The following is a 25,712-nucleotide window of genomic DNA, read 5'->3' on the forward strand; positions in this document are numbered from 1 at the left end:
GGTCACCAACTGTACCTGCTGAAGTTCTCCTCGAGCCGATAGAGCTGTTGATCACTTTCACAAGCCCTCGAGACGCTGGCAAAAATGAATCCACTATCGTTTGGGACAGACCTGGGCCAGCGATGACTCTTTGTTGACACTTGCATTCTTTGAACAGAGAGACACACAGTTGCCAGGAACACTCAGATTCCTGCCATTACAGAGGAGCCTCAGTTACTTTTTTGACGTGGTGTCGGTTCCTCTATTAACTGTCGCGGGTCCCCACGCAGGTGACTCCATGCGGCGCTGCTTTCTTCCCCAGGGCTGCGGTGGCCTTCCTAGTGCATTGTTCCTAACTTTGCGTTCAGATTGCTTGGGTTGCAGAATTCTAAGAAATAAAACGATGCCAATTGCTGATGTCGGAGTTGCATACGACAAAGCGGGTGGGTCGCCATGGGGTCACAGGAACTTCAAGGTAAGTGGTGGCCTGGGGAGAAAGGCCTCCCCGCAGAGCAGCCCCTCATTCTGGGGACGAGGTTGGGCGGGGTTGGGAGTTGGGGGGATCGGGCGGGAGCCGCCCCCTCCCCCGGACCTTTGGGGCAGTGTGGAGTCAGCCGCGATTCCTCTTGGGCCCCTCCAGCGCCAGGAGGGGGATTCACAGCGACAAAGGAAGGGGGTGCGGGAGGCGGGGGCCGGGGGCTGCGGCGCCCAGGCTTGCTGGGCGGCGGAGGAGGGAGGCCGCCCAGCACCCCGCGCCAGGTCTCCGCGTGTGCAGTGTGTTGTGGGCCGGCCGCGCCCCTCCCCTCCCCTCCCCTCCCCTCCCTCCCGTCTGGTCCCTTCCCCTCCCTCCTCGTCCCTCCCCTCCTCTCCCCTCCCCTCGCCTCCTCCCCGTCCCTCCCCTCGCCGCGTCCCCTCCCCCGCGGCCCGGAGCGAGCGCCGCGCCAGCGCCACACGGCCCGGCCGCCGAGCGCGACGACACACACCGAACAGGTGGCCGGAGGCTGCGGCGCCGCGCGGGCACAGGCGGGCGAGCCCGGGGCCAGGCCGGGCTAGGCGCGGCGAGGGCTGCAGGCCGGGCATGCGAGCCGATCGGGCTCCCGGCCGCGGCCCCTAGCCTCGCGCCGCGCGCCCCGCGCCGCGCGCCCCGCGTGCAGTCGCCTCGGCCCAGGGCGCTCCGGCCCCTCCGGCCGCGGTCACCGAGGGGCGCGGGCCGGCCCGCGGCGGCGGCGGCGGCGGCGGCATGAAAGTGACCGTGTGCTTCGGGAGGACCCGGGTGGTCGTGCCGTGCGGGGACGGCCACATGAAAGTTTTCAGCCTCATCCAGCAAGCGGTGACCCGCTACCGGAAGGCCATCGCCAAGGTGAGGGGCCGGGGGCGCGGGCGGGGGCGGGCGGGCGGCCGAGGGGGCGGAGGAGGGGCGGAGGAGCGGGAGGAGGGAAGGCGCCGGGATCAATATGGCGCTTCCTGGAAGGGGAGGCGGCGGCGGAGGCGGGGAGAGGGAGCGCGCGGCGGCCGGCCCGGCCTGCGCCCCCCGGCCGGGCTGCGGGCCGCAAACTTCCCCGCGCCCGGCCCCCACGCCCCAGCCCCCGCTGTTCCTTCGAGGTCCGGCCGCCGGCGCCCCGAGCCTCCGGGGAGCCGAGCCGGAGCCGCGGCAGGGCGTGCGGAGCCTGCTCCCGGCCGCGGGCTGCGGCCCCGGCTCCCCGCCCTGGGCCGCGGGCGGAGGCCGGGCGAGGGAACTTTTCCTGCTGGAGCGGAGTTCGCCCCGCGCGCGGGGAGAGTGGCTCGCTGGTGCCTCTGCGCCCCTCGCCGGGCGGTGGGGGGAGCCCCTCCTGCGTGCCCTGCCGGGCGGGGGTCCCGGGGCGGGTGGGGGCGCGGCGCCGGGAGCGACCAGCTCCAGCTGGCTCGCGATCGTTGCTGGAACCCTGCACTTCGGAGACCGAGAGGCCCGGGAGCACAGCTGGCTCCTGGGAGGAGCACAGCCTGGAGATGGGTCACCGAATTCCGAGTGTTCCTGCCGGCACCTCGCCGTGGACCCGTCTGCACCGAGCTCCCTGCGGAGCCCGGGCCGCGCCCCGGCCTGGAGTGGAGTGGATTTCCCTTTTCCCCGTGGAGTGATAACATTGTCTCCACTTCCCTGCATTCCTCTACAATGTGTCAGAAGTGAAAAGGCTTTTTGTTAAATTGTTTTATCGTCTGTGTCTGTTTGACAACAGCCCACGCTTCCCAAGTTTCTCTCAAGCACCTGAGGATATTTCCTTTGCGCCAGAGGAACGTTGGTTGGAAAGCACAGTCACTTTCAGAATTCCCGTTTTGTCTCCGATCTTGGAGTGGTTTGAGCCCTGTGGGTCTGGGGGCCACAGAGGAAAAAATTTTTTTACACTCCTGTTTTGAGGAGAGAGGAAAATTAGCCCGCGTTTGGCCTTTTAAAGATAACCTTGGGGACGGTTAAGAACCTGACACAGTGATGGAATATGTTGACTTTATTTCAGGGCTCTAAAATGTTCCTTACAGTTGGTTGAACTTTTATTGAAAATCAAATAAAATTAGTGGAAATTGAACCACTGTCAACCTCTGAACCTACCTTAAATATTTTAAAGGGTTGTTTATGGATGACAGTTTGTGATCTAAATGTTCGGTACCAATAATCAGATTGCACATGTACTCAGGAAACCAACAGAATAAACTGTGAGAGGAAAGAAAATAATATATACTTTGCAGTGTGCCCAGGTTCCGAGTACAGAGGAGTGATGGACGTTTCTTGGCTTACATGCTTAAAATGGACCTGCTTAACATTAGTCATTTACATGCTTAAACATTAACATGCTTAACATTAGTCATATTTCATTATGCACATGATGCATGTGGGTGGAACAGCTTGTTTGGGAGATACAAATGTAGTTGTTTGGGTCATTTGTATGCTCCACAGAAATTCTTAAGCATTTACTGTGACTGAGGCATTGTTCTGGGTGCTGGACATCTGTGAGATCCACTGGCTGCTTGTGGAAATTGGACTGTGAGACTCAAGGAGATATAGGCCACACGGTCCTGCAAGTGAGGGTAGCCAGCCTTTGGATTGGCGAGTTACAGTGCAGTGGGGAGAAGACAGGCCTCTGGGGTTTTGAGTAGATGGAGTTGAGAAGCCTTGGTGAGAGAGCTGGACTTTGTCTTTAGGTATCGGTGGTGGTTTTGCAATGACTGGGGAGCATGAAGAAGGAAACATAGGTTTCTACAGGGCACCTGGGAAAGCGCCCAAGAGAAGCAGCATCAGAGCTGAGTTTTGAAGGGTAGGCGTGAGACTGATTACTGTTCCTGGTGGAGATGGAAGGAAGGAAGGGTCATGCTCAGAAAGTGACGGTGTTGTTGGAGTTGGAAATAAATGACTCAGAGGCTTCCAAAATTGTTTAAATTCTCTTTAAGTACAATTCACAGTTCAGCAGGTAAATTTTAAAATGGGCTTTGTGGTCTACAAAGTTCAGTCATCAGATCACAAGACTGTTGACTCTCCAGTGTTGCATGAGCTGGAGTTTCTTCCAGGTCCATTTGTATTTTTTTCCTCTTAAATGATTAGGTAATGGCTAAGATGAAACTTTAGTGGTTCTTTCCATTTTGTCCACCTCCTTTAAAATGGTTATGCAGCAAACACTTATTAACACTTGTTTTAACTTTTATCCTCTTATCTCTTCCTTACCCCTTACTGTTGAATAGAACAAGATAAATTTTGTATGAAGAACTGGGTAACTGGGTAGCTGTAGAGTGGTGTTTGGTTGCTAGGTGACATGTGCCATGCCGAACTCCCATCTGGTGGGGAAAAATGGGGGAAGATCATGTTTATGGCTTTGTATAAAAACCAGCTAAGCTGGAAAAAGAAAGAAAGAAATTAAAGGAAAAAGGAAAGAGAAAGAATGATCCCAAGCCACTAAGACTTTCTCTGCAGTGAGCATTTTGTGGTGTGGTGGGGCTAATTTTTGGCATTATATTTAAGCTGTTTTCAGGTTAAACAAATACGTTTTTCTGGGCAGTGGAGTGGTGTGACTGAATACCAGAAATGTCCTCAATAAGCAGATATTTGAAGGCTTACAGTTATTCATAGCACTTTTTCCCCCCTCCAGTTAAAAACTTTTTCTGTTTATGATCCCTGATGGGTGAAAATGGGTTGGCTGTTCTTCCCCATCCACCCATCCTCATCCAGACCATCTCTGAGGAGGGTGCCCTGCTAGACGTGGAGGACCGTGTCATGTGGACTGTTCTGCTCCTACCTGTGGCCTGACTCATCCATGGCCCCCGATGGACACACGGTGCAGAGCACCAACTGCCCGGACTCTATAATGTGGTGACTTGGCTTCTCAGGGCTTTGCCTGCTCTTTCTTTATTCTCAGTGGATCAGGGCTGGCCTGACTTCCCATTTTTTCCTGCTGTGCACCTTAACTCTGGTTAGCAGGAAAAAAAAATCTCCATTCTTTTTAAAAAAAAATTGTTTATTTGTTGAAGGGCTACTGTATGCAAAATGTCATGCTCTATGAAGAAATGTAAGGCTGAATTCTTGCTTTCAAGAAGAATGTAATCTGGGAAACAGGGTGAATATATTAAACTAGAAATAACAGTAGGCAATAACATTAATTAGCAATAGAGTGGTACATACAGAGAGTAGCTGCTTCTGGATTTCAGAGATGGAAGTGGTCATTATAGCCTGGGGGTGGCAATCTCCTGGAATCACTGGGGTTTGCGTATACTAGGCTTAGTCAGTGGGAAGGCTGGCCTGGATTTTGGACGGCACTTCCTAACTGGGTAGTGGAGTAACCCCCAAATCCATCTGCCTGGCTTAGGTGTCCTGGTTTGACAGGTGAATCTGGAATGTGTTGGCTGCCATGCTGAGGGGTGAAAGGGAGGGCATTGTCGGTGAGCATCAGGGCTGGTTTGGCTCCTGTGCTGCTGTCCTGTCAGATGGTGGGGCAGGACCAAGCTGAGGAGGGCCGGGAATGCCAGGATGAGACCCTGAGGCTTCGTATAGTCTGATGGTCCGGGGGGACTGAGGTGTTTGGGCAGGATTAGTTCTCTTCCGGGCAGAGGACCAGGATCACCTTCAGTCCACAGAAACACTGCTGGTCCCTGAGGAGTAATGAAGGGAAGAAAAAAGTGAGGGAGGGCTGTGACTGGAACCTCTTAGCTCCCTTCCGTCTCACCCCCAGACCTCTTTTAGGTCTCAACCCCTCTTTTAGGGGTTGAGGGGGAGCTTTGGATTGAATTTGGAGACCTGGGTTTTCTCACCGTTTAACCTTGGGCAGACCAGCCCTACGGAGCCTCATTTCCTCATCTCTTGAACAGGTTCCTCCCCAGCAGGGTTCCTGTGAGTACTGAGGGGTGATGAATGGGCAGCTCCTCAGCTCTGCATCTGGATCCCTAATTGGTTTTACTCACCAAATGGTTTTACTGCCTGTGAGACTTTCCTGAGTAGTCTGCTAGTTCTGTTTGGGTTTTTCCTCTTTGCTCGGGAAGACAGTGTGTAATTTAATTAAAGAATAGGTAGGAATGTTAATATTTGCCTAAGCAACACCGCAATGAAGAGCACATTGTGTGTGTGTGTGTGTGTGTGTTTGTGTGTGTGTGTAGAGAATGTAAAAATCGCGGATGTTACAGCTTTACTCTGGGTTGACTTCTGGGCCTCCATTTTTATTTGGGGGGAGGGGCACTGCTTCTGTTCTTTGAGCATGGAAACCTTGAGTTATTTAATAGCAATTTATTTGTGGCTCAGCTGGTAAAGAATCCACCTGCAATGTGGGAGACCTGGGTTCCATCCCTGGGTTGGAAAGATCCACTGGAGAAGGGAAAGGCTACCCACTCCAGTATTCTGGCCTGGAGAAAAGAGTCGGACACGACTGAGCAACTTTCACTTTCAGTTTGTTGGTACATAAAAAAAAAAAACACACAAACATAAATTTATGGGCAGTAACTTTTGAAAATACACTTTCCTTTTTGGGGGGTGGGGAGGACTGTTGATTACCAAAACCATGTAAGTCATGGTTTGTATGAAGAATCTTGTGTTTGGTGTGTGATTTCTTGTGGACAGATGGCTGACTGCATGTTGTTACACATTCGCATGTTTATTGAAACTTTTAGGAAAATAGGAAACTTTTAGGAAATTGTTGCAGAGTTTGAATGACCCTATTTTTGAATAGTGAAATGAAATACATTTTATTATTTTGTTAACATTTTCTCATCTTCCTCTTCAAAAAGAAAAAAAAGAAGAAACATGTCTGAATGGTTGATCTTTCTAAAATGCACATTTCCATGTACTCTTCTGCTTAAGGACCCCAATATCAGCTTTCCCCAGAGGCCAGGTCCTACCACCTCAGCAGGGCCTGTCCCTTGTAGGACCCCTCCTGCCTCTTCCACCTCAAACCCTCCCACTTCATCCCTACCCATTTGGCCTTGCTTGCACTTTCCTGCCTTTGCTCTGGCATTTTCAGTTTCCCCCACCTAGATCACTTGCTTGCTTCACATCTGCTCCTCTCTTGAGCCTCAGCTCAGCTCCGGCTGGCCCCGCACCCAAGGCTGTTTGAGGTTCTCCCCGCTTCCCACAGCTCCCGTACTGACCTGGAGGAATGTGCCTTGTTGTGGGTGCTTCGGGGTATTTGTTTTGGAACAGAACTATGCCCCTTCTCCTCCAGATGAGGTGCTTGAAGGTGATGGTCCTGCCTCAGTCTTACCGGTATCTGCCATGTAGTCCATCTTACAAGCTGAGTAGGTGCAAAATTGAGGATAAATACGTGGCACGTATTCTCAGACAAAAAATGCACTTTTGCTTGGAAGACTGTATGATTTTGAAGACTTTAAAGTTTTGTATGTTTGGCGTATTGGGACAGAGATTGATTTAGTGTGGTTTCAGGGTACCTGGAAGTTATTCTCTGGTGTCATTTGTTTTCAAGGAGTTTGGTCTGTTTTTCAGCCAGAGCAGAGGAATCATCCTGGGGTTTGCTTTGGGCCTGTTTCAAGGCTGGTGGCCAGGGCAATGCAGGAATCTGGCCCCAAGACACACCTGTGCTGGGTCTGGCGCTTCTAATTCTGTCAGTTGGGATCCGTGGGTAAGTGCCAGGAGTAAACAGAAATGTTTAGGATCTGAGATTCACAGGGAGAATCTGGCGATGCATGGTGCTTCCTGGCTTGTGACGAATGTTGTGAATTGGGCACGGGAGGTAACCTGTGCACGTCAAAGGGCCACGTGCACAGAATCTCCATCTGTGCTGGAAGGTTTGTTCAGGCCTAGATTTGGATGCAGGTGGGTGGTGGTGAACACTTGAAAGATGACCCGAGCCCTCTGCCCTTTTTCAAGGATGGAAAGAAACACATACGATTGGTCTAGGAAAGTGCTTTCCCCAAGTGGAGGTGCTCTTCCATGGCGTAGAGGTGGGCAGCCCACACAGGCGACTTTTCTCCCACTTGGCCACTCACGTAGCAGTCCAAGGTGCCACCAAGGTCAATGGCAGTGGAACAGGGCTCAGAAAATTTATGCCAATTTTTTTTTTTTTTACCAGTTTTTGGCATCTTTTCTGTGGTATCTTTGGTATCTTTTACATGGAAAAGAGAAAAATCTTAATAAAAAGAAATGTAAAGTTCTGTCATCATAGTAGGAAGGTGATTGTTTTTTGTCTTACAGTCATTATTTTATCCAATTGAAAATTTTTTTCCATTTGGAAGGATTATGTAAAAATGCTTTTCCTTCATGGCTCTGTCTTCCTGCATCTGACCTTCCATCTTTAAGTGTTCCTGCCATTAAATATTACTTTTGTTTATTCATTTCTCCTCCTTCAACTAATATTGGAACTTAGAAATACAATTTCCAGCTTCTTTCCAAATGACTTGAAATGTGAATTATTTAGTTTTTTCACTCTCGATACTAGCTTATACACACACATGAGAAATTGAAAACACATCTATAGAAAAAATATATACACGAATGTCTATGACATGATTTGTAACAGCCAAAAAATAGAACAAGTCAATTGTTCATCAACTGAAGAAAATGTGGTATATCTATAACATTAGAATATTATTAAGCTGTAAAGATGAATGAAGCTGTGATGCATGCCTCACTAGAGAGGCACCTTGCAAACCGTATGCTACATAAAGGAAGCCAGTCATAAAGGCCCACATACTATGAGTCCAAATTTACAAAAGGACCAGAATAGGCAAATCTGTAGACGCAGAAAGTAGAGTAGAGTTGCTGGGGCCGGGGGGTTGAAGAATGGTAGGTGGCTGTTTATGGGGATGGGGTTGATCTTTGGGATGATGAAAGTGTTCTCAATTTAGATAGTGATGATGGTTGTATGCCTCTGTAAGTATACTATAAACATCACTGAATTGTACACTTTAAATGGGTGAATTGTGTAATATATTGTTATGTCTCAATAAAGATGCTTAAAAAAATAGACTGCATAAGCCACTATGGACAGAGCTCCATTTTTTAGGTATTTAATAGTTCTGAGAGTTCCATAAAACATGTTTTTCTGTGTTAGAGATGTTGAAATGAAGACTGGCTATTTTTAGGAGTTTTCCATACAATGTGTGAACCTGCTTTCTCGAGGTTGCCCGCTCTCTCCTGGTGCTGTCTGCTCAGCCCTTGACTGGTGAGAATCCGCGTTCCCTAGTACCCCCTGGAAAGGCTTCACCAACTGACCGTTCACCTGTTCTGCCTTCTTCTCCCTCAGCCCAGTCCACCAGCTGCCCCGGTGGTTGATTCAGATGATCTAAGATGTCCATCATGGAAGAACTTTTCCAGTTTTTGGGTTTGAGCTTTGGCAGATCTCACAAGCTCTGTGCGCATCAGTTTTCCCATCTTCATCTCCCTATACTCAGAAGTTCTGGGCTGGCTTCTGCTTTCTGGCCCCCTGGGCAACAGCCACCCTGAGTCTGCGTGGTTGGTGGTTGTGCCTGTGGGACCATCAGGCATGAGAGGCTTTTCAGAGGTGCGAACAGAGTAGATCTCAACTCCTCCGACCCTCCCTGTGAGAATGTTTTGCTTCCTTTACTTTGAAATGATGGGCTTGACCTGCAGGTCAGACATATGCTGTTTGAAAGTTAGGATGTATTTTGCTTGGACTGTCCCTCAGAATTCCTTACTGTCCCAAGATAAATATCTCTTAAAATAAATTACATGCTCAGAAGTAACTTAATAAGACTGTGTCCTTTATGAAGTGTTACTAAAGGTATGATTCTGCATGGTTCTAAATGTATGGCATGTGTATACACATACATGCACAAATGTATTCATGAATTTGGTATTTTTATGGTGATATCAATTTAAGGGGTTTTAGAGATGACTGGTCCCTACTTTTAATGTTCTTTAATATTCAGAAATGATAAGGCAAGTTTTTGGAACTCAGGTTTATTTTTTCCTGGTGTGTAGTTTTTCTTGTTTTTGTACTGCATCCCTGTATGATAGGATTTATGTATCTGAAAAGACCTCTTTGAGATATTCTATTATACAAAGCAATCTTTCCTTCTCTGTTTATTTTAGAAAACAACTCACTATATATAAAAAAAACCTAGGGTTCCTAAATACTAAAACAATGTGGTATTAACAGATGAAAAACACAGAAAGGCTGTTTCTGTGTAAGTGGTTGAGATGAGAATGGGCTATTTTGTTCTAGTTCTTTGCAGTATACAATAAAAACTGGGAAATATTTTTTCATGTTCGTGATTTAATTTTTTCCAAATCTAATATTGAATCCAGAATTAAAAAATAATCCATTTCCCAGGGAACACAGGAAGGCTTTTAAGATACACCATTTGTAATTCTGAAACCTGTTGTGCAAAGTCATATGTGAATACTACTTAGCCAGATTCCTGCCCAACAGGGGTATAGTCTAACCTGAGATTCTCTCATTCCAGCCAGCAGCACCTGCAGAAGAAGGAGGGGAGATGTGCATGTTATTGGTTCCTGGTGAGCCACCATACAGGATATGACTAATCTCTAAATCCATGAAAGCTGAATGTAGGATTTGGTATTTTTATTGTTTTGTTAGAGATCTGGGAAAAAACCTTTCAGATAAATCAAGGGGATTGCTACATGAAAGTGCCTCATTTGGATTGATAACTACTTAAACAACTGCATCTGGAAGGTGGTGGCATTTCTGCATTGGTACTGCCTGAGGAATATGAAATGAGTCATATTTTAAATTATGAAGGCATATACTATTGGGAATTTTTTTTTCAAGGAAACCTGGAAAGCTAATAAAACCCTGAATTTTTTATAGTGGAGTCAGTTTTATCTTTTGTATTTCATGACCCACTTTTTAAAAACACAGATGTTTGGTAAAACACAATTAGCTGGAGGTGGAAAGTTTGGTGGTGGATGTTTTTTTGTTTTTCTCCTTCTAGGAGGCAAGCACATCAGTATGACACAGTCTGGGCCAGGATTCAGAAGAACAGATTACGTCATTTGTGTATCAGAAAGCAAGAACGGTAACCTCTGTCAGCCTAGGATCCATGTCCTTCATGGGATTGTTGTGAACGTTTAAAGAGAGAATGTTATAGAAAGGCCTTGCAGGAAGGAAAACAGAGATTTTGAGAGCTATACTGTTCTTTCGCTCTTGCTAAGAATGGTCACAAGTGATTAAGGCTCACTTGAATAAATGCTTCTAAATTGTTTCTTCTCATCTTCCTTAGAACTGCTCTAGATGTGGAATATTGAATATTTCGGGGGAAAAAAGAGTTCTCCCTTTAAAAGTCTTGAAAGTATTTTGTTGTTTGAGAAATAAAATCCCAGTGACATTGTTATAGATGCTCCAAAGATGTCCATAGAGGAATATCTTTCGTCGTTTTTGGTTTTGGCCATGGCAGTTTTGAACTTCGATAAGTCTCACCAGCTGTCTGAGCCGCAGTTTTCTCATCTGCAATTTGGGAGTATTTTCTTTAGTTAGCAGTCATAGAGATCAAGGGATTTATTATAGATAATTCCCCTGCCATGTTATAGACTCTTAGTCAATTTTATATCTTTTCCTTTCCTTCAAGTTTCACACAGAAATTAGACACACTTTTAATGGCTAATTCATAAAATCAACTTGATTTTTATTTGATTTATAATTCTAGTTGTCATTTTTCAAGATGGTTTGTCAAAGAGTTAGCACTTTCTTCTTAAAAGTACTATAGAAATTCCAGTATTTAGTATTCCAGTTTTGGTACTTTTACTAAATCAGTTGGAAATAGGGGGAAAAAAATGTTCTAATAATCCAGTAGCTGATTCTTTTACAGATCAAGAAGTGTGTTTATCCTAACTGTAGCTTTTTCTGTTATTAGCCTTTTCTTTTCTTTTTTTTTTAACTTTATCTATTTTTGGCTGTGCTGGGTCTTCATTGCTCCCCATGGACTTGCTCAAGTTGAGGCAAGCTGGGGCTACTTGTTGTGGTGCTTGGGCTTCTCATTTCGGTGACTTGTTGCAGAGCTCAGGCTCTAGGGTGAGTGGGTTTCGGCAGCTGCACTCGAGCTTAGTTGCTCTGTGGCATATGGGATCCACCTGGACCAGGATTGAACTCCTGTCCCCTGAAGTGGCATGCAGATTCTTAACCACTGGACCACCAGGGAAGTCCTATTAGCCCTTCTTATTTTCTAAAATAATTGCAGCTGCCATACTGCTAGATGAATGGAGATTATGGGACTTTACTTTGCTATATTTACAATATTTTAAAAGGCACTGGTTACACATTATTCCATTAAAGAAATCTTTTGAAAGTTGGAAAGAGTAAAACTAGAAATTGTAAATACTATTGATATTTAAAAAATCCTAAAGATCTTTAAGACAGCTGTTTTAAAGACCTTTAGCATTTATTAACTAGTAGTTCTGAGAGTACACTGGAGCACAAAGAGATAATCTGAGTTATAAAAAAAAAATGGGAAGGTTGACAGTTTTGTGACCCCTCTAATCCTTTATTCAATAGGCCTCTATAATTCACATGCCCGTAACACTTCTTCACTCTTTTCTGTATCTTTAAGATGGTGATTTGGGGCAGCTAAATCAGCAGTAAATGCACACCAAACATCTTTTGCTTGGGTAGATAGTTGTAAGGGTTGACAGATTGATACAACTTTTAATACTTTCGTTCAGCTAAAGGCACCCAATGCCAATCACCTGAAGACTTCGCCCAAGAGTTGACCTATTTATCATTCTGAACCAGGAGTGGTGCCTGAGAGGCTTCCTCAGGGTTCTGGGTGGGGCTGTGCTAAAATGCCAGACTTGCCAACTCATCAAAACTCAACTGAGTTCATGCCCAAGAGGACCACTTCTTACTTACCTTTTCCCTTTCACAGTATTGAGAGTTGTCTTCCTCTCTTTGAGGACTTTAAACACCTTATTAATTCAAGCTTCCTCCCTCTCTGCATATATCTTTAGGGAAGTTGCTAGGTAGTGATTAAAATAATAAAGCTTATCTAGTTGTGCAGCATTCATATTTTGACTTTGATTCCTTCCATATTTGTTTATAAACATTGTGTCAGGTGAGTGCATTTGAAATCCAAAGCTTTTGATTCACACAAGGCCTAAAAAGAGATACAGCAACACTGTTGATTGGAATTTATATATATCATTTCCATTCACAATTTCCTGTGTTTTTGTGCTTTGTAATGAAAGTGATAAATAGTGCTTTCAGAACCTTTCCAGAATACCCCAGCATTTTATAACAAAACTGTAGAGAAATAGCTCTGGGGGAGTTTTTTTCTCCCCAGCTTTATTGAGGTGTAATTGACAAATAAAATTGTAAGATATTTAAAAGTGTGCACCGTTATTTGATACACCTGTACATTGTGCAGACTTCCTCCCATTGAGTTAATTAACGCATTCATCTCATCTTGAGTATTTCTTTATGTTCTCTGGGAACACTTAAATTGTACTCTTTGACTTGGGAGCATTTTAGACAGATCTGTTCTGATGGGTGATTGGAGTGGAGTTTTAGTCTAAAGCAAAAGAGTTTTTGGTCCTGGGCTGTTTTTCCACCTATGAGGAGGGAAGCCGCCTCCTTTATAGATTCAGGGGAGTGGTATTTTCAGGTCAGTCTTTTGGTGTCAATAACCTTTTTAGGTCAGAATGGATGATAGAAAGCTCTTGCACAAGAGGTGCTGTATCAAGGGCATTATGTATCTGCCTGTCACATTGGGGAGCTGTTGAGAAAGTACTTTTAACAGTGATACCCATCACATCTCAGTCCCAATTAGTTGAGGAGTTTCTGACAGGTAGGAGGGTAAGCAGGACACAGTGGTATCAGGTAAAGAGTAGCAGTGATAACGCCTGTTATCAACAGGCATGGTTAGCACTCTGGGGGCATTTTGTAACATCAGGCCCTAAGTCTGGGCTCATGCTCAGTAAACCCATGGAGTGGTAGGGAGGCAACTCTGAGTTTATGGGTGAGGACGCTTGGGCTAAAGAAGATTAAGAAGGTGGCAAACAGTTGTACATCTGATGTGACCCCTCTGGCTGGAGAGCCTGTATTGTTCTACAGGAAAGAATGAACAGCACCCATTGGAGAAGACAAGTTCTTTTCTGATCTAGGTTTCATCTAGTGGCTCATGAGTGAAGGGAAGAAGTGCACATTTGGGATGATGGAGCTGGCTGGTTCAAGGGAGGCTAGACGTCGAAGCCCCTTGCTGCTCAGGTGTGGTCTATGGGTCAGCAGTGCTGGCTTTGCTTGGAAGATTGTTAGGAATGGAGAATCATGGACCCCATCCCTGAGAGATGCTCTCAAAATCTGCGTTTTAGTCAGATCCTCAGATGATTCTAAGCTTCCCTGATAGCTCAGCTGGTAAAGAATCCAAATGGGTACCCTCTCCAGTATTGTGACCTGGAAAATTCCATGGACAGGGAGCCTGGCAGGCTACAGTCCATGGGGTCACAGAGTCAGACACGACTGAGAGACTTTCACTCACTCAGGTGATTCCAGGGGCTTCCCTGGTGGTTCAGTGATAAAGAACCTGTCTACCAATGAAGGAGACTCGAGTTTGATCCCTGGGTCAGGTAGATCCCCTGGAGGAGGAAATGGCAACCCACTCTGCTGTTCTTGCCTAGAGAATCCCATGGAAAGAGGAGCCTGGCTGTCTATAATCCATGGGATTGCAAAGAGTTGGCCACAACTTATTGACTAAAACAACAACAGATGATTCAGAGCAGTTGCTCTCAACTCTGGCTGCAGGTAGGAACATCTGAAAGGGTTTTAAGAACTGGATGCTCAGGCTCCCCACGAACCAAGGGAATCAGGTCTCCGGGTGGGAGTGGATACTGGTATTGCTCCTCCAGGATTTCTCTGTGCTTCCAGGGTGAAGAACCACTGGTTTAGAGCAGCTTCCAGGCCCTTAGGGGTTGTTGTGTTATGTGACCTGGGACCTGCCGCCTTGTAGCTATACATGGAAATTTCCAGAACATAAGTTGAGAGGATGAGCCAGGGTGCTCACAGGCTGGTCACTTAAGTGACAATGGCTCCATCTGTACATTTTCATTTCTGACTTTTGAGGTTGGTCACTCCCCCCCTTAAAATTTTTCTATTTTATATTGGAGTATAGTTGATTGACCTGATGTGAAGAACTGACTCATTTGAAAAGACCCTGATGCTGGGAAAGGATTGAAGGCAGGAGGAGAAGGGGTTGACAGAGGATGAGATGGTTGGATGGTATCACCGGCTCGATGGGCATGAGTTTGCGCAAGCTCCAGGAGTTGGTGATGGACAGGGAAGCCTGATGTGCTGCAGTCCATGGGGTTGCAAAGAGTCGGACAAGGCTGAGCGACTGAACTCACAGTTGACTGACAGTTTTGTGTTAGTTTCTAGTGTACAGCAAAAGTGATTCAAGGTATAAATATACAAGAATCTATTCTTTTTCAAAATGAAATCACTCTCTTCTCCTGCCTGTTAATTAATTTTGAGTTGTATTTGTGGATGCAGTTGACAGCATCGGTACTAGGTATTCCTGAGGTTTCAGCTGTTAACTCTTAAGGACATCTAGTCTGAGTTTAATGACAGAAATGGCTTAAAAGGTTCAGAGGAGCAGTAAAACTGACAGCCCAAGAGATAGAAATAAGGGGGAAAGGAAAGGTCATACTGAGTCAGACACATGAGATTTGGTGCAAGTCATGTGCTGTCCTCTTGGTGTTTGTGATGTGTAGTGACAGGACAGCTAAGACTTTTGGTTCTGGGTAAAGCAGGCTTGTGAGCAGTGGACTGAGCACTCCTTTTGCTAGAGCTTCTCTTCAGGCTTGTTTGTGGCTGTGCCTGCCTATGTAGGAGAAGGCACACCCTCACCAGGCCAAAGGGCATTCCTATCACACACATCCACTCTCAGCTTGTTGGAATGTTCCAGTCAGACAGTCCCCACCCCCACACCAGGGAGCAAGGGCAACAGGTGCCTCTGGCCTGAGGCCTCGGGGACCTGAAGCCTGCCATCTGGGTCCATTTTATTAACTTGGGCATGAAATGAAAAGACGTTTGCTCCTTGGAAGGAAAGCTATGACAAATCTAGACAGTGTATTTAAAAAGCAAAGACATCACTTTGCCAACAAAGGTGCGTATAGTCAAAGCTATGGTTTTTCCAGTAGTCATGTATGAATGTGAGAGTTGGACCATTAAGAAGGCTGAGCAATGAAGAATTGATGCCTTCAAATTGTGGTGTTGGAGTAGACTCTTGAGAGTCCCTTGGACTGCAGGGAGATCAAACCAGTTGATCCCATAGAAAATCAACCCTGAATATTCATTGGAAGGACGGATGCTGAAGCTGAAACTCCAACACTTTGGCCACCCGACGCGAAGAGCCAACTCATTAGAAAAGACCCCGATGTTGGGAAAGATTGAAGGCAAAAGGAGAAGAGAGTGACAGAGAATGAGATAGTTAGATATTCATCACCGACTCAGTGGACATGAATCTTAGCAAACTCCAGGAGATAGTAAAGGGCAGAGGAACATGACATGCTACAGTCCATGGGGTCGCAAAGAGTCGGACACGACTTAGTGGTGCACACAACAAAGACAACAACAAATGGCATTGTAGTCTTTGCTTTTCCTGGCATTGTAGCTCCTTATACTATCCCTACATTTTTATACATTTCCTTTGTTACTTGAAGTAGGAAAAAGGACAGATGACCAGCTGTCTTTCTTCACATGGATTTGCCAACTGACCTTCATTTGGAAAGTTTGCACATGGGATGGGGCTTCCTGCCACTCCCTGCCCACCCCCCAACTCCAGTCATAGTGCCAGGAAGACCCAGTACAGGGCTCACCAGCCAGAGATGGTAAAGACAGGACATGCTTTCCTCAAGGGAGATTTCAGAGAAAACAGTGTCTTCAAAGGTACCGTAGCTGTAAGAACTTACTTACAGACCTGTTAGAAATTACTTTAGTTAAAGGTGTAACGTGTTTGGGAGCACTGCCCTTGTGAGAATTTTTTCTTATTTGGCAGTTTCAAATAGCACTTAACCATGAGTTGATTAGTGAAAATGTTGTTTGAAAATTTATGTATGTTTAGGTATTGCTGCTTAACAAACTACTCAGAACTTAATGGCTTAAATCAATAACTAATTATATCTTATGATGTAGTGGGTCAGAATTTGTTCAGGGCTCAGCTGGGTGATTCTTTTGCTTCATTTGGAGTTACTTGGGGATATTCAGCTGGCAGGTGACCTGGTCTGGAAGGTCCTAGATGGCTGCATTCATTCACATGTTTGGTGCTGGTGGGGTTGGTAGAAGCTTGGGCTTCACTGGGACTGTTGACCAGGGCACCTAGTTTTTGCGTCTCCAGCATGGAGGTCTCAGGGCTCCTGGAGAGGGTGTCCTATGAGTCAGAAGAGGAAGCTGTCACTTTATAAAGACCCTAATATGGAAGCCAGCACAGAATCACTAACCTTATATTCTCTGTGCCAAACCAGTCACTAAACAGCAGAGATTCCAAGGCAGGGGATGCTGGCTGTACTTCTCAAAGCCATGAGAGTCCAGGAACTTGTGAGCATCTTTATTTTGCTGTCACTATAGAGGGGTGTGTGTGTGTATATGTGTGTGTGTGTGTATTGCAGATAATATAAAACATTCAGTCTTTTAATTGTTCTGTGTCATGTTGTAAAGTTCTCCTTTTCTTGGTCTGGGCACAGTAATAAAGTGTATATCCTGAACTGTCAACGCTGACAAATCTAAGAAGTCATTGGAGTTCCTAATTCATGAGTCCAGAGGATCTGTCAGCTTTCCCAGGCTGTACAGCAGAAAGAGATAAAAATAATAACACCTTGGGTTTACATGGCATCTCCTCTGAGAGGTTCAAAGTGGCTGCGCCGCTCAGGATTCCTTTATTGGAATGTCTCCTGAGGTAAATTAGTCATGTATCTTCAAGTTCATGTACCGATGAGGAAATGAAGTAATTCCATCAGTCTGCTAAGCAACAGTGTTCAGAATGCAGCTCTTCCAATGTTCCATGTACTAATTAGAACTGGAGTATGGGTTTACCTTTTTTAGAGGGGATTCTGGAAGATGCTGGAGATGGACTTTTGAACATCTGGTAGTATTTTGAATTATATGTTTCCTGCCAAAACCAGTGTCAAGTTTAAAGAAGAGTCAATTATTTTTCTAATGTGGATTTTTTTGAGGGGGGCGGTAGAAGCTTATGGATATTGCATCACTGGGGTGTTTCACTATAATGAGTTAAATTCTGTGGGTTCAGCAGAGATAGGCAGAAGGCCTGGTGAAGGCAGCTGCTCTCTCATGAGTGTGTGCTGTGGATGGAGGGTGGCTTTGGAAGTGGGAGAACCTTGTCCCCTGTGTGGTGTCCATTCCCAAGTCCTCTCATTGTGGGAGCATCCCCTGGTGCTTATGGGTAATTCAATGGAGTTTTCTGAGAGTAGTTTAACCATATGTTAAGTTCACCATGCTATTTAGTGCCTTACTTTTGGGTAATATCCTGCTCCACTGTAATGCTCTAAATGTGGTGCTGGTTGCATTCATTCAGTTTTACTTAAAATGAAACGCTTTACATGTAATTGATAGGTATCAGGCTTTGGGAATAAAATTCTCTAGTCACTACTTGTTAAGGGCATCTCCTGGTTCATGACCCCCTCACCACCACCACCCCTCCCCCACCAAGTGTGCAGTAACCCACCCTGCATATTCCCAGCAGGGAAAGTCCCCAAGGACAGCTTCTGTCACAACACTCTCCAGCTCAGAAAAGTCCATGAAGCTTGGCAGGGCTTCCAGGCAAAAACAACCTGTATCAGCCTTTCCCCTTGACTCCCACCACCTCTCTTCACCTGCCCATCTGAATAGAATGGACTCTTATATTTCCCCAAAGCTGTGCTGTTTCCTGGTTCCCTAGCCTGGAATCCTGTTGCCCTCATTTCTCTTCTCACTTGGGTTCTCCCATTCTTTCCTCTGTGTTGTTGACAGAGCTGTGCCTTTATGTTCAGATAGATTCAGGGCTTTCCTGTTGCCCCCAGGACAGTCTTCTTCCCACCCTCCCAGGGAGGATTCAAGGCTCTGCCCCAGTCTCTGTTTCTCCTTGCCTGGCACCATGTGCCATTGCCTAAACCACTCAGGGTCATCTATGCCACAGACCCAGGTGTGGCCCAAAAGGTACCCTCTGCTCCTCCCCACCCACAAACTAGCGAGATCCAAAAATAGACACATCCGGTTATAGGGATATAAAGCATCGCTAACACAAACATTTTATTTTTGAAAGGAAGTTACCCCAATAATTTCGACTGTGTTATCACGTGTTTTATTAGTTGTAAATAATTAGAAGAGGATGAACTTTTAAGGGGCTTCCCAGGTGGCTCAGTGATAAGAATCTGCCTGCCAATGCAGGAGACACAGGAGACGTGGGTTCAATCTCTGGGTTGAGATGATCCCCTGGAAAAGGAAATGGCAACCCACTCCAGTATCCTTACCTGGGAACAGAGGAACCTAGTGGGCTACAGTCCATGAGTTGCAAAGAGACATGGCTAAGTGACTGAGCATGCATGAAGGAATTTTTAGGAGACAGTGTGCTGATATCATCAAGAAGGACCTTTTGAATGTTCCTTCTGCAGCATGGTGCTGGTTCTCCACTGGGAATCCTTGGTACTGTCCAGCTTCCCCTGCTGACAACTGTGGCTTGACATGTTGGATTTACTGCACTCAGATGTCGCTGTAAAGATTGTGGGTGGATACGCACGTTCCAGGGGGTGGATAACTTTTCCATAAAGTGGCTAAAAGAGGGGGAGGTATGTCCTTAGTGGAAAAACAGTGTCCTTGGAAACTGCACCGCAGCTATGACTAATGCTTGGAATTGATTAAGAAATACTCCTCTGGAAGTGAGGAGCCACTTTTTTACGTGTCTGTGTCTTTTATCGGGGCTTCCCTGGTAGCTCAGCTGGTAAAGAATCTGCCTGCAATGCAGGAGACCCCGGTTTGATTCCAGGAAAGATTCCCCTGGAGAAGGGATAGGTTACCTACTCCAGTATTCTTGCCTGGAGAACCTCATGGACAGAGGAGCTTGGCGGGCTACAGTCCATGGGATCGCAAAGAGTGGGACTTGACTGAGCGACTAAGCACAGCACAGCTTTAAACCTGAATGAACATTAAGGGTTTTTTTTGCATTTGCTGTGCTGAGGAGTGGAGTCTGTGAAGCGTCAAGAGACAGGGAACAGGTGCTGCTTGATTAATGACCATTTTTGAATCGAGGGAGGAAAGTGAACTGGTAGCCTTAGCCGGGTATTTGAAATGTTCATCTCTTCTTACCTCAGAGGATTGGCAAGACCCTTTGGACTCTGTTCTATTATCACCCATCTCCTTAGCCCCAGGGTTGGGCAGAGCAGGAAGTCCATGCAGAGTGAGTGGTGCAAACGCACCTTCCAGAATGCTGTGGCTGCATCCCGATGGATCGGAGCAGTTAGACAGTAGGGCAGTTAGATGATGGATCAGGGGCCGTTAGATGATGGTGTAATAGAGCATGGCTGGGCACAGACCTTAGCACTGGCCATTGCTGTGCTGCCATTAACCTGTACCCCATTACTGCATGACTGTTAGTGGTCCGGCTCAGCCATTGATTGGCACAGCTGTGGGCCCCTCCCCCAAGCAACCAACTGTCAATGAGTGACTGGTAGAGGTCCCGCTCAGCCATTGGTTGGTGCTAGACCCCACCCACAAGCAACCAGTTGTCAGTGAGGGACCGTTAGTAGTCTTGCTCAGCCATTGGTTGGTGTTAGGCCCCACCCACAAGCAACCAACGGTCAGTGAGGGCCCATTAGTGAGGCGTTCAGTCAACTTCCTGTAGAGTGGTGGTCATCAGGCAGAGAGAGAAGTAAGAGGCAGATCCTGGCCTTCTCCCCCGGGCTCTCCAGCTTACCAGGCCTCAAACCAACAGGTGAGCTGGGGCCCAGGGAACAGGCTGGGGCCATGTCCTGCAGGCTCCAGAGCCCTCACTAAGGCCACCCACTAGCTGTGCCTAGGCCTTGAGGTGGTGATGACCCTCTCCCCCATCCCCACCTCTGCAACCTCATGGTATGGGTCACCATCTGTGGGACCTGCTCTTCCTCCCACCGTTGTGTGAGTGGCCTGAAGAGCCTGAGGACTGGTTGGATCCTGTGCCCTTGCTCTCTCAGTGATGATGGCTGGAGAGGGTCTGGGGACCTGGCCCTGAGGGAGCCGCCAGCTGAGATCTGCTCATCTCAGCCAGGACTGGACCTCGGAGGTGATGGTTGTGCCTAGGGACCGTGTCCTTTCTTGTTAGAACAGAGAATAACATTCAGTTGGTGGAGGTTTAGAGGAGCATCGTTCCCTTACTTTGTGTGACCTGACCTCAGGAACACAGGCTCTGCCACCAAGACGTTTGCAACAACTCGCTCGCCCTTCCCTTTCCTTCTCTAGGAAAGGGCTTTGCTGAGAGTTCTTGGGGGAGTTTGGGGTTTTTGAAGGCATGAGCCACTCATCTCCTTGCGTGACCCTGAAGTAAACCTTTCTTTGCTCCAAACTCTGACCATTTGGTGGTGTTTGGCCTCGCTGTGCATTGGGCCCATGGACTGGTGTTTTGGTAACAATGGGTCAGGGACAGTGAAATGATGGGTTGGAGCAGTTAGATGATGGAACGTTGTATAGGAGAGTTCAGTTCAGTCGCTCAGTTGTGTCCGACTCTTTGTGACCCCATGGACTGCAGCCCACCAGGCTTCCCTGTCCTTCACCAACTCCCGGAGCTTGCTCAGACTCATGTCTATCAAGTCAGTGATGCCATCCAACCATCTCATCCTCTGTCATCCCCTTCTCTTCCAGCCTTCAATCTTTCTAGGCCTTCAGTTTGGTTTCTTTTTCTCCCAGTGGGGTGATTGTCTATTCTGTGATGCTCTTAAACTATCAACCAGAGTGTGGGTGCATCATGTATGTGTGTCTGTGTGAGAGGCTGGGGTGGAAGGTGGTTACTGCACTGTGTGAGTTCTTTGGCCAGAGACTTGGGATTTATTTCACGGTCATAGACGGGCTTTTTTTTTTTTGTCTTCCCGGGAATAAATACCTCTCATGTAATTCCATGGATTAAAGAAATGCAGTCAGTTTTTGTATGGCTCATTAAATCTTTTTAAAATCCATTTATACTGGGGTACATTGCCGAAATATTTAGAAAACAATTCACAAAAAGCTTCATACCCCACCCCTCCCCTCAGTTTGTATTAGCTCAGTTGTAACTTGATTTTCCCTGCTTCATTTGCAAACTTCTCATTTACTTACAAGTGCTGTGTTGCGTGAATGCCAGTTCCACACAGGGCAGAGCCTCCGAGGCCCCCTCTGCCTCTCTGCTCATCTGCGTGGGTGCTCGGTGCACCCGTAAAGTCATTTCAGCATCTTCCCCACCTCGTTTATGCATCAGCATCATTGTTGTGCCTGCCTCTTTGGGGATCTGACTGATTGGTAAATTAGAGCTGGCAGAGGAAGTGGAAGACAATGCACAAGTGTTTTACTTAAACAAACACACTCTACAATTTATTTTATTGGATTTTGTCCTTTGAATGAGAATGCCACGAGTAATCCTATTACAGACTAGAAACTGCTTGCTCACACCAGATTACAAGCCTCAAAATGTGTTGCTTTGCCTTTGGAAGCACATAAGTGTTTAATAAATGAGGCAATTTCCACATTCATCGATAATTAACCAGGAATTTGAGAAGTTTTATCCCAATCCAAAGCTGCAGAGAGTTTGAGACAGTCTGCCTGTGCAGATGAAATCTCTCTGAAGCATCTGTGAACACTGAATTCTTCTTCAGAGTTGCTGGTTTGAGAGGTGTGATGAATGCTTTCTTGAAAAATGTTTGTTTGCATTAATTACAAGAACATAAATACTTATTATAGGGAGTTTGCAATGTACAGATGTTTTTGTAGAGCAAATTACCTCACCTACAGTCTTGCCACCCAGAATAATCTAAAATTCGAGTATTTTCAGTCTGAATTTCTGTATGTTTGTGTGTATATAAATACAGATGCTTTTTAAAAATAAGTTGAAATCACGATGTATGATTGTTCCGACTTTGTTTACTTGATATGTTTACATCTTCCCATGTCTTTTTCTTTTTTTGTTTTTGGCCTTGTTGTGTGGCATGCAGGATCTTAGTTCCCTGACTAGGGACTGAACATGGTCCCCTCCAGTCCTTCTCATGTCTTTTAAAAATTGTCATAACAAAATTTAAAGGCTATATAGTGTTTCACTGTGTGAATATATACATATTTGCCTATTGTTGGAAATTTGTTGCCCCATTTTTCACCATTTAAAAATATTGTAACAATCCTGGTGCATAAAATTTGGTCAGTGGTTTGGATTATTTATTTAAATTGGGTGTATAATTTTTTTTGGGGTGAGGAAGTCATGAACTTTTTTTAAGGCTCTCAGTTTATACATTTTGCCAGTTTGCTTTCCAGAAGTTGCACCAGTGTTTGCTTGGCTGGCCTGGGAGGTTCTTCCTGCCTCCTCTGGGGAGACCTCGGGCTTAGTAGGTGGTACATCACACTCACAGCTGTGAGCCCCTGGGCCCAGGAATGAAGTCCGCAGCCTCATTTTGATCATCTGTTAGCTGGGCTGTAATACGTCTGTACCTTCTCTTTGAAGATTAAAGAGAGACACTTATGTAAAGGGTGTGACCTTGAGCTTGTCCAGTGCAGGCATCTGGTGCTTGGTTGTTGTGGAGAAGATGGCTGAGCTAATGTGCAGCATGTAGATTCTTCCTTGTTACTAGAGCAAGACAGTGACTTCGGAGATGAATGGTAACTGTATCAGCTTGTCTTTCAGGAAGAGGCACAAGTGCTTTTCTGAACTGGGATTCTGTGTAAAACAGTTTGACAACCAAAGTTTAATATTAACAAACAGAAAAAAATAGCTTTTTTTTTTTTCCTGAGGATGCTCTGGGCATAAAATGCAAAGGTGTCCCCGTGTCTAGAGCATCTCCCACCTGTCCACATGGACCCCCTGCATTTTAGGGATGCCGCGGTGCTTCATCAGTGCACTACGGTGCCCCTCTGCCCTGTGCTTTGGGTGTGGAATGACATTTTCCACTACTTTCCTGCTAGTCTGACAGGGTTATGACTGTACAGTGTCTGTTTTCCACTTTAAGACTTAAAACATTTCCTTTGCCATTATGGTTTTCTAGGATTTCTTCCATCTTGCCTGAGATACAGAAACATTCCATATCTTCACCATAGTTTGTCCAGCTTACATGCTCCCAGACCTTAGTGAATTGTAAAGCACATCTGGTCTTAGCATTTCCATGACAGCTCTAAGCCCGCTCACCTCACTGAGGTGTTATGTGATCAACATTCCATCTTTTGTTCAGATTCTGCTGTTGGAATCATACTTGTTTCATTCTTTTAAGTGTGTCCCAGCTCCCCTGATATGGAAAGGGTGTGTCCTTGTTATCTACTGGGTTTGGATCTGTACTACCTTAGTAGTGTTCACATGAACTGGGCTTTATCTTTGTATTCGTGAGGTGCATCATAGATCTATGAGGATTTTTGTTAAATTTCCTAGGACTGAGAAAAGTTGGCAAACACCCAGTAGTTTTTCAGCTACTTGACTCTGAACTGGATGTGGTGCTAGTTTTTAGATTAATTGCTTTGGAGAACTCTTTACAAGCCTTGAAGCTGTGTGTCCCACTTCCGGGTGTTTGATTCTCCTGATATAATGATGCACAGCAGTCACATTTTCACTGAAGTCTGCATGACATCTTTGGACTTCTGAAAGCAAATCTATATGTACATATTGGAAAAAGAAATAGACATAAAATCCTAAAGCCCATTTTTAAGTTTCTAACAAGGCAGTGAGTGTCAGAAATGGGTAGATTTTAAGTGGATCTTTTGGGCTTGTTACTTGAATGGGATAAGAATCTGTGTGTGGCTCTCCTATACCATTAGACACTGGCAGGCACCTCTGTTCCTTTTAATCCCCAGATATAACAGGATGCCTCTGACTCTCGTTACTTCCAACTGCCATTCATAAAACTGGTGGCCAGACCTCTCAGGGGGTGGTGGTTCTAGTGCCTTTCAGACTGTCAGAGCCCACTTGCCCTTCCCTCGTGAGACTCACATCACTCAGACCGTTGGAGTGTTGTGTGTTGACTTGGGCTCTTCCAGCATACAATCAATGCTCTAGCATCACTTGGCTACATTCAGTTCAGTGATTATGGGTCAAAACTTTGGCCAGAATTAAAAAATGGTTGCCAGAAAAAGTCAGTTGGGTTACCCCAAGCTGCTGCGTGCATGCGTGCTAAGTCGCTTTAGTCATGTCTGACTCTTTGCAACCCTAAGGACTGTAGGCCACTGGGTTCCTCTGTCCATGGGGATTCTCCAGGCAAGAATACTGGAGTGGGTTGCCATTTCCTCTTCCAGGGGATTTTCCTGACCCAAAGATTGAATCTGCGTCTCCTCCGACTCCTGCATTGCAGGTGGATTCCTCACCACTGAACCACTGGGGAAGTCTCATCCCAAGCTGCTACTGGAGTGTGAATTTCAAAGTGCAAAGTTAAGGAAATAAGAAGAAAACTGTTAAATCATAGATTTAGATGTCTGGCTTTTAAAATATGACTATGTGATACTTGTGCTAGTTTGGGAGGTTGAGGTCATTTGACATTAGAAAAAACATTTATTAAACTTTTTTTTTTTTTTGGTTGGAGGATAATTGCTTTACAATGTTGTTAGTTTCTGCTGTACAAAACCATTAATCAGTTACAAGTATTCATATATCTGCTAAAACCATTCATTTTTAAAAGTATGAAATCATTTTTCTTTTGTGTATTTAAGTAAAAGTGTCACCTAATGTTCCAGGTAGCTTCACTGTGTGGACTGAATGATTAGTGACATTTTTATGAAGCTCTAGCAATTATTTTCTAGTATGAAGCACTTTAATATTCCCATAAATGAATTTAAATAAACTCCAATATCCACTTAAACCATTTCCAATAGATTTAGGGCAGTGAAGAAGCTTAGTTGGTGATTGGATTTCTGGCACCAGTTTTTCAAAGAGGATGTTGAGGTGAAGATTGAGAAGAATAAATACTAGGAATTATTACTACTGAAATGCATTGATTAAGAGGGTTTCAATGCCCATGAACAGTTATGTTCATGTGTGGGAAAGTTCAAGATACATTTCCAGTTCCACAAGGTTAGATAGAGACATAGGAAAAGAAAAGGGAAGAAAATCTTTTTAAAAAAATATTTGAAAATACCAGGAGAATGCTCATCTCCACTTACACTTGCTCTTTTGTTATTCAGATCTTCTTAGGA

The 25,712-nt window shown here is 45.6% G+C and overlaps 1 protein-coding gene across 19 annotated transcripts in view; it reads left to right on the forward strand.

Moving 5' to 3' along the window:
- The first annotated feature begins 367 nt into the window (after positions 1–367).
- PARD3 (par-3 family cell polarity regulator) overlaps positions 368–25,712 on the forward strand; it is a 597,553-nt gene continuing 572,208 nt past the window's right edge. For 9 of the 19 annotated variants that reach the window (XM_059892900.1, XM_010811174.3, XM_010811183.4 and 6 more), the window contains exon 1: positions 368–454. In XM_059892900.1, the coding sequence (XP_059748883.1) occupies positions 383–454 (72 nt within the window). In that variant the 5' untranslated portion in view covers positions 368–382. Of the gene's footprint in view, positions 455–900; positions 1,340–19,310; positions 20,326–25,712 lie in introns of those variants that run through there. The other 10 variants (XM_025000920.2, XM_025000931.2, XM_025000921.2 and 7 more) reach the window with 2 other exon arrangements.

The sequence above is a fragment of the Bos taurus genome, chromosome 13 (assembly GCF_002263795.3).
Source record: "Bos taurus isolate L1 Dominette 01449 registration number 42190680 breed Hereford chromosome 13, ARS-UCD2.0, whole genome shotgun sequence".
In the NCBI taxonomy this organism is placed as follows: Eukaryota; Metazoa; Chordata; class Mammalia; order Artiodactyla; family Bovidae; genus Bos; species Bos taurus.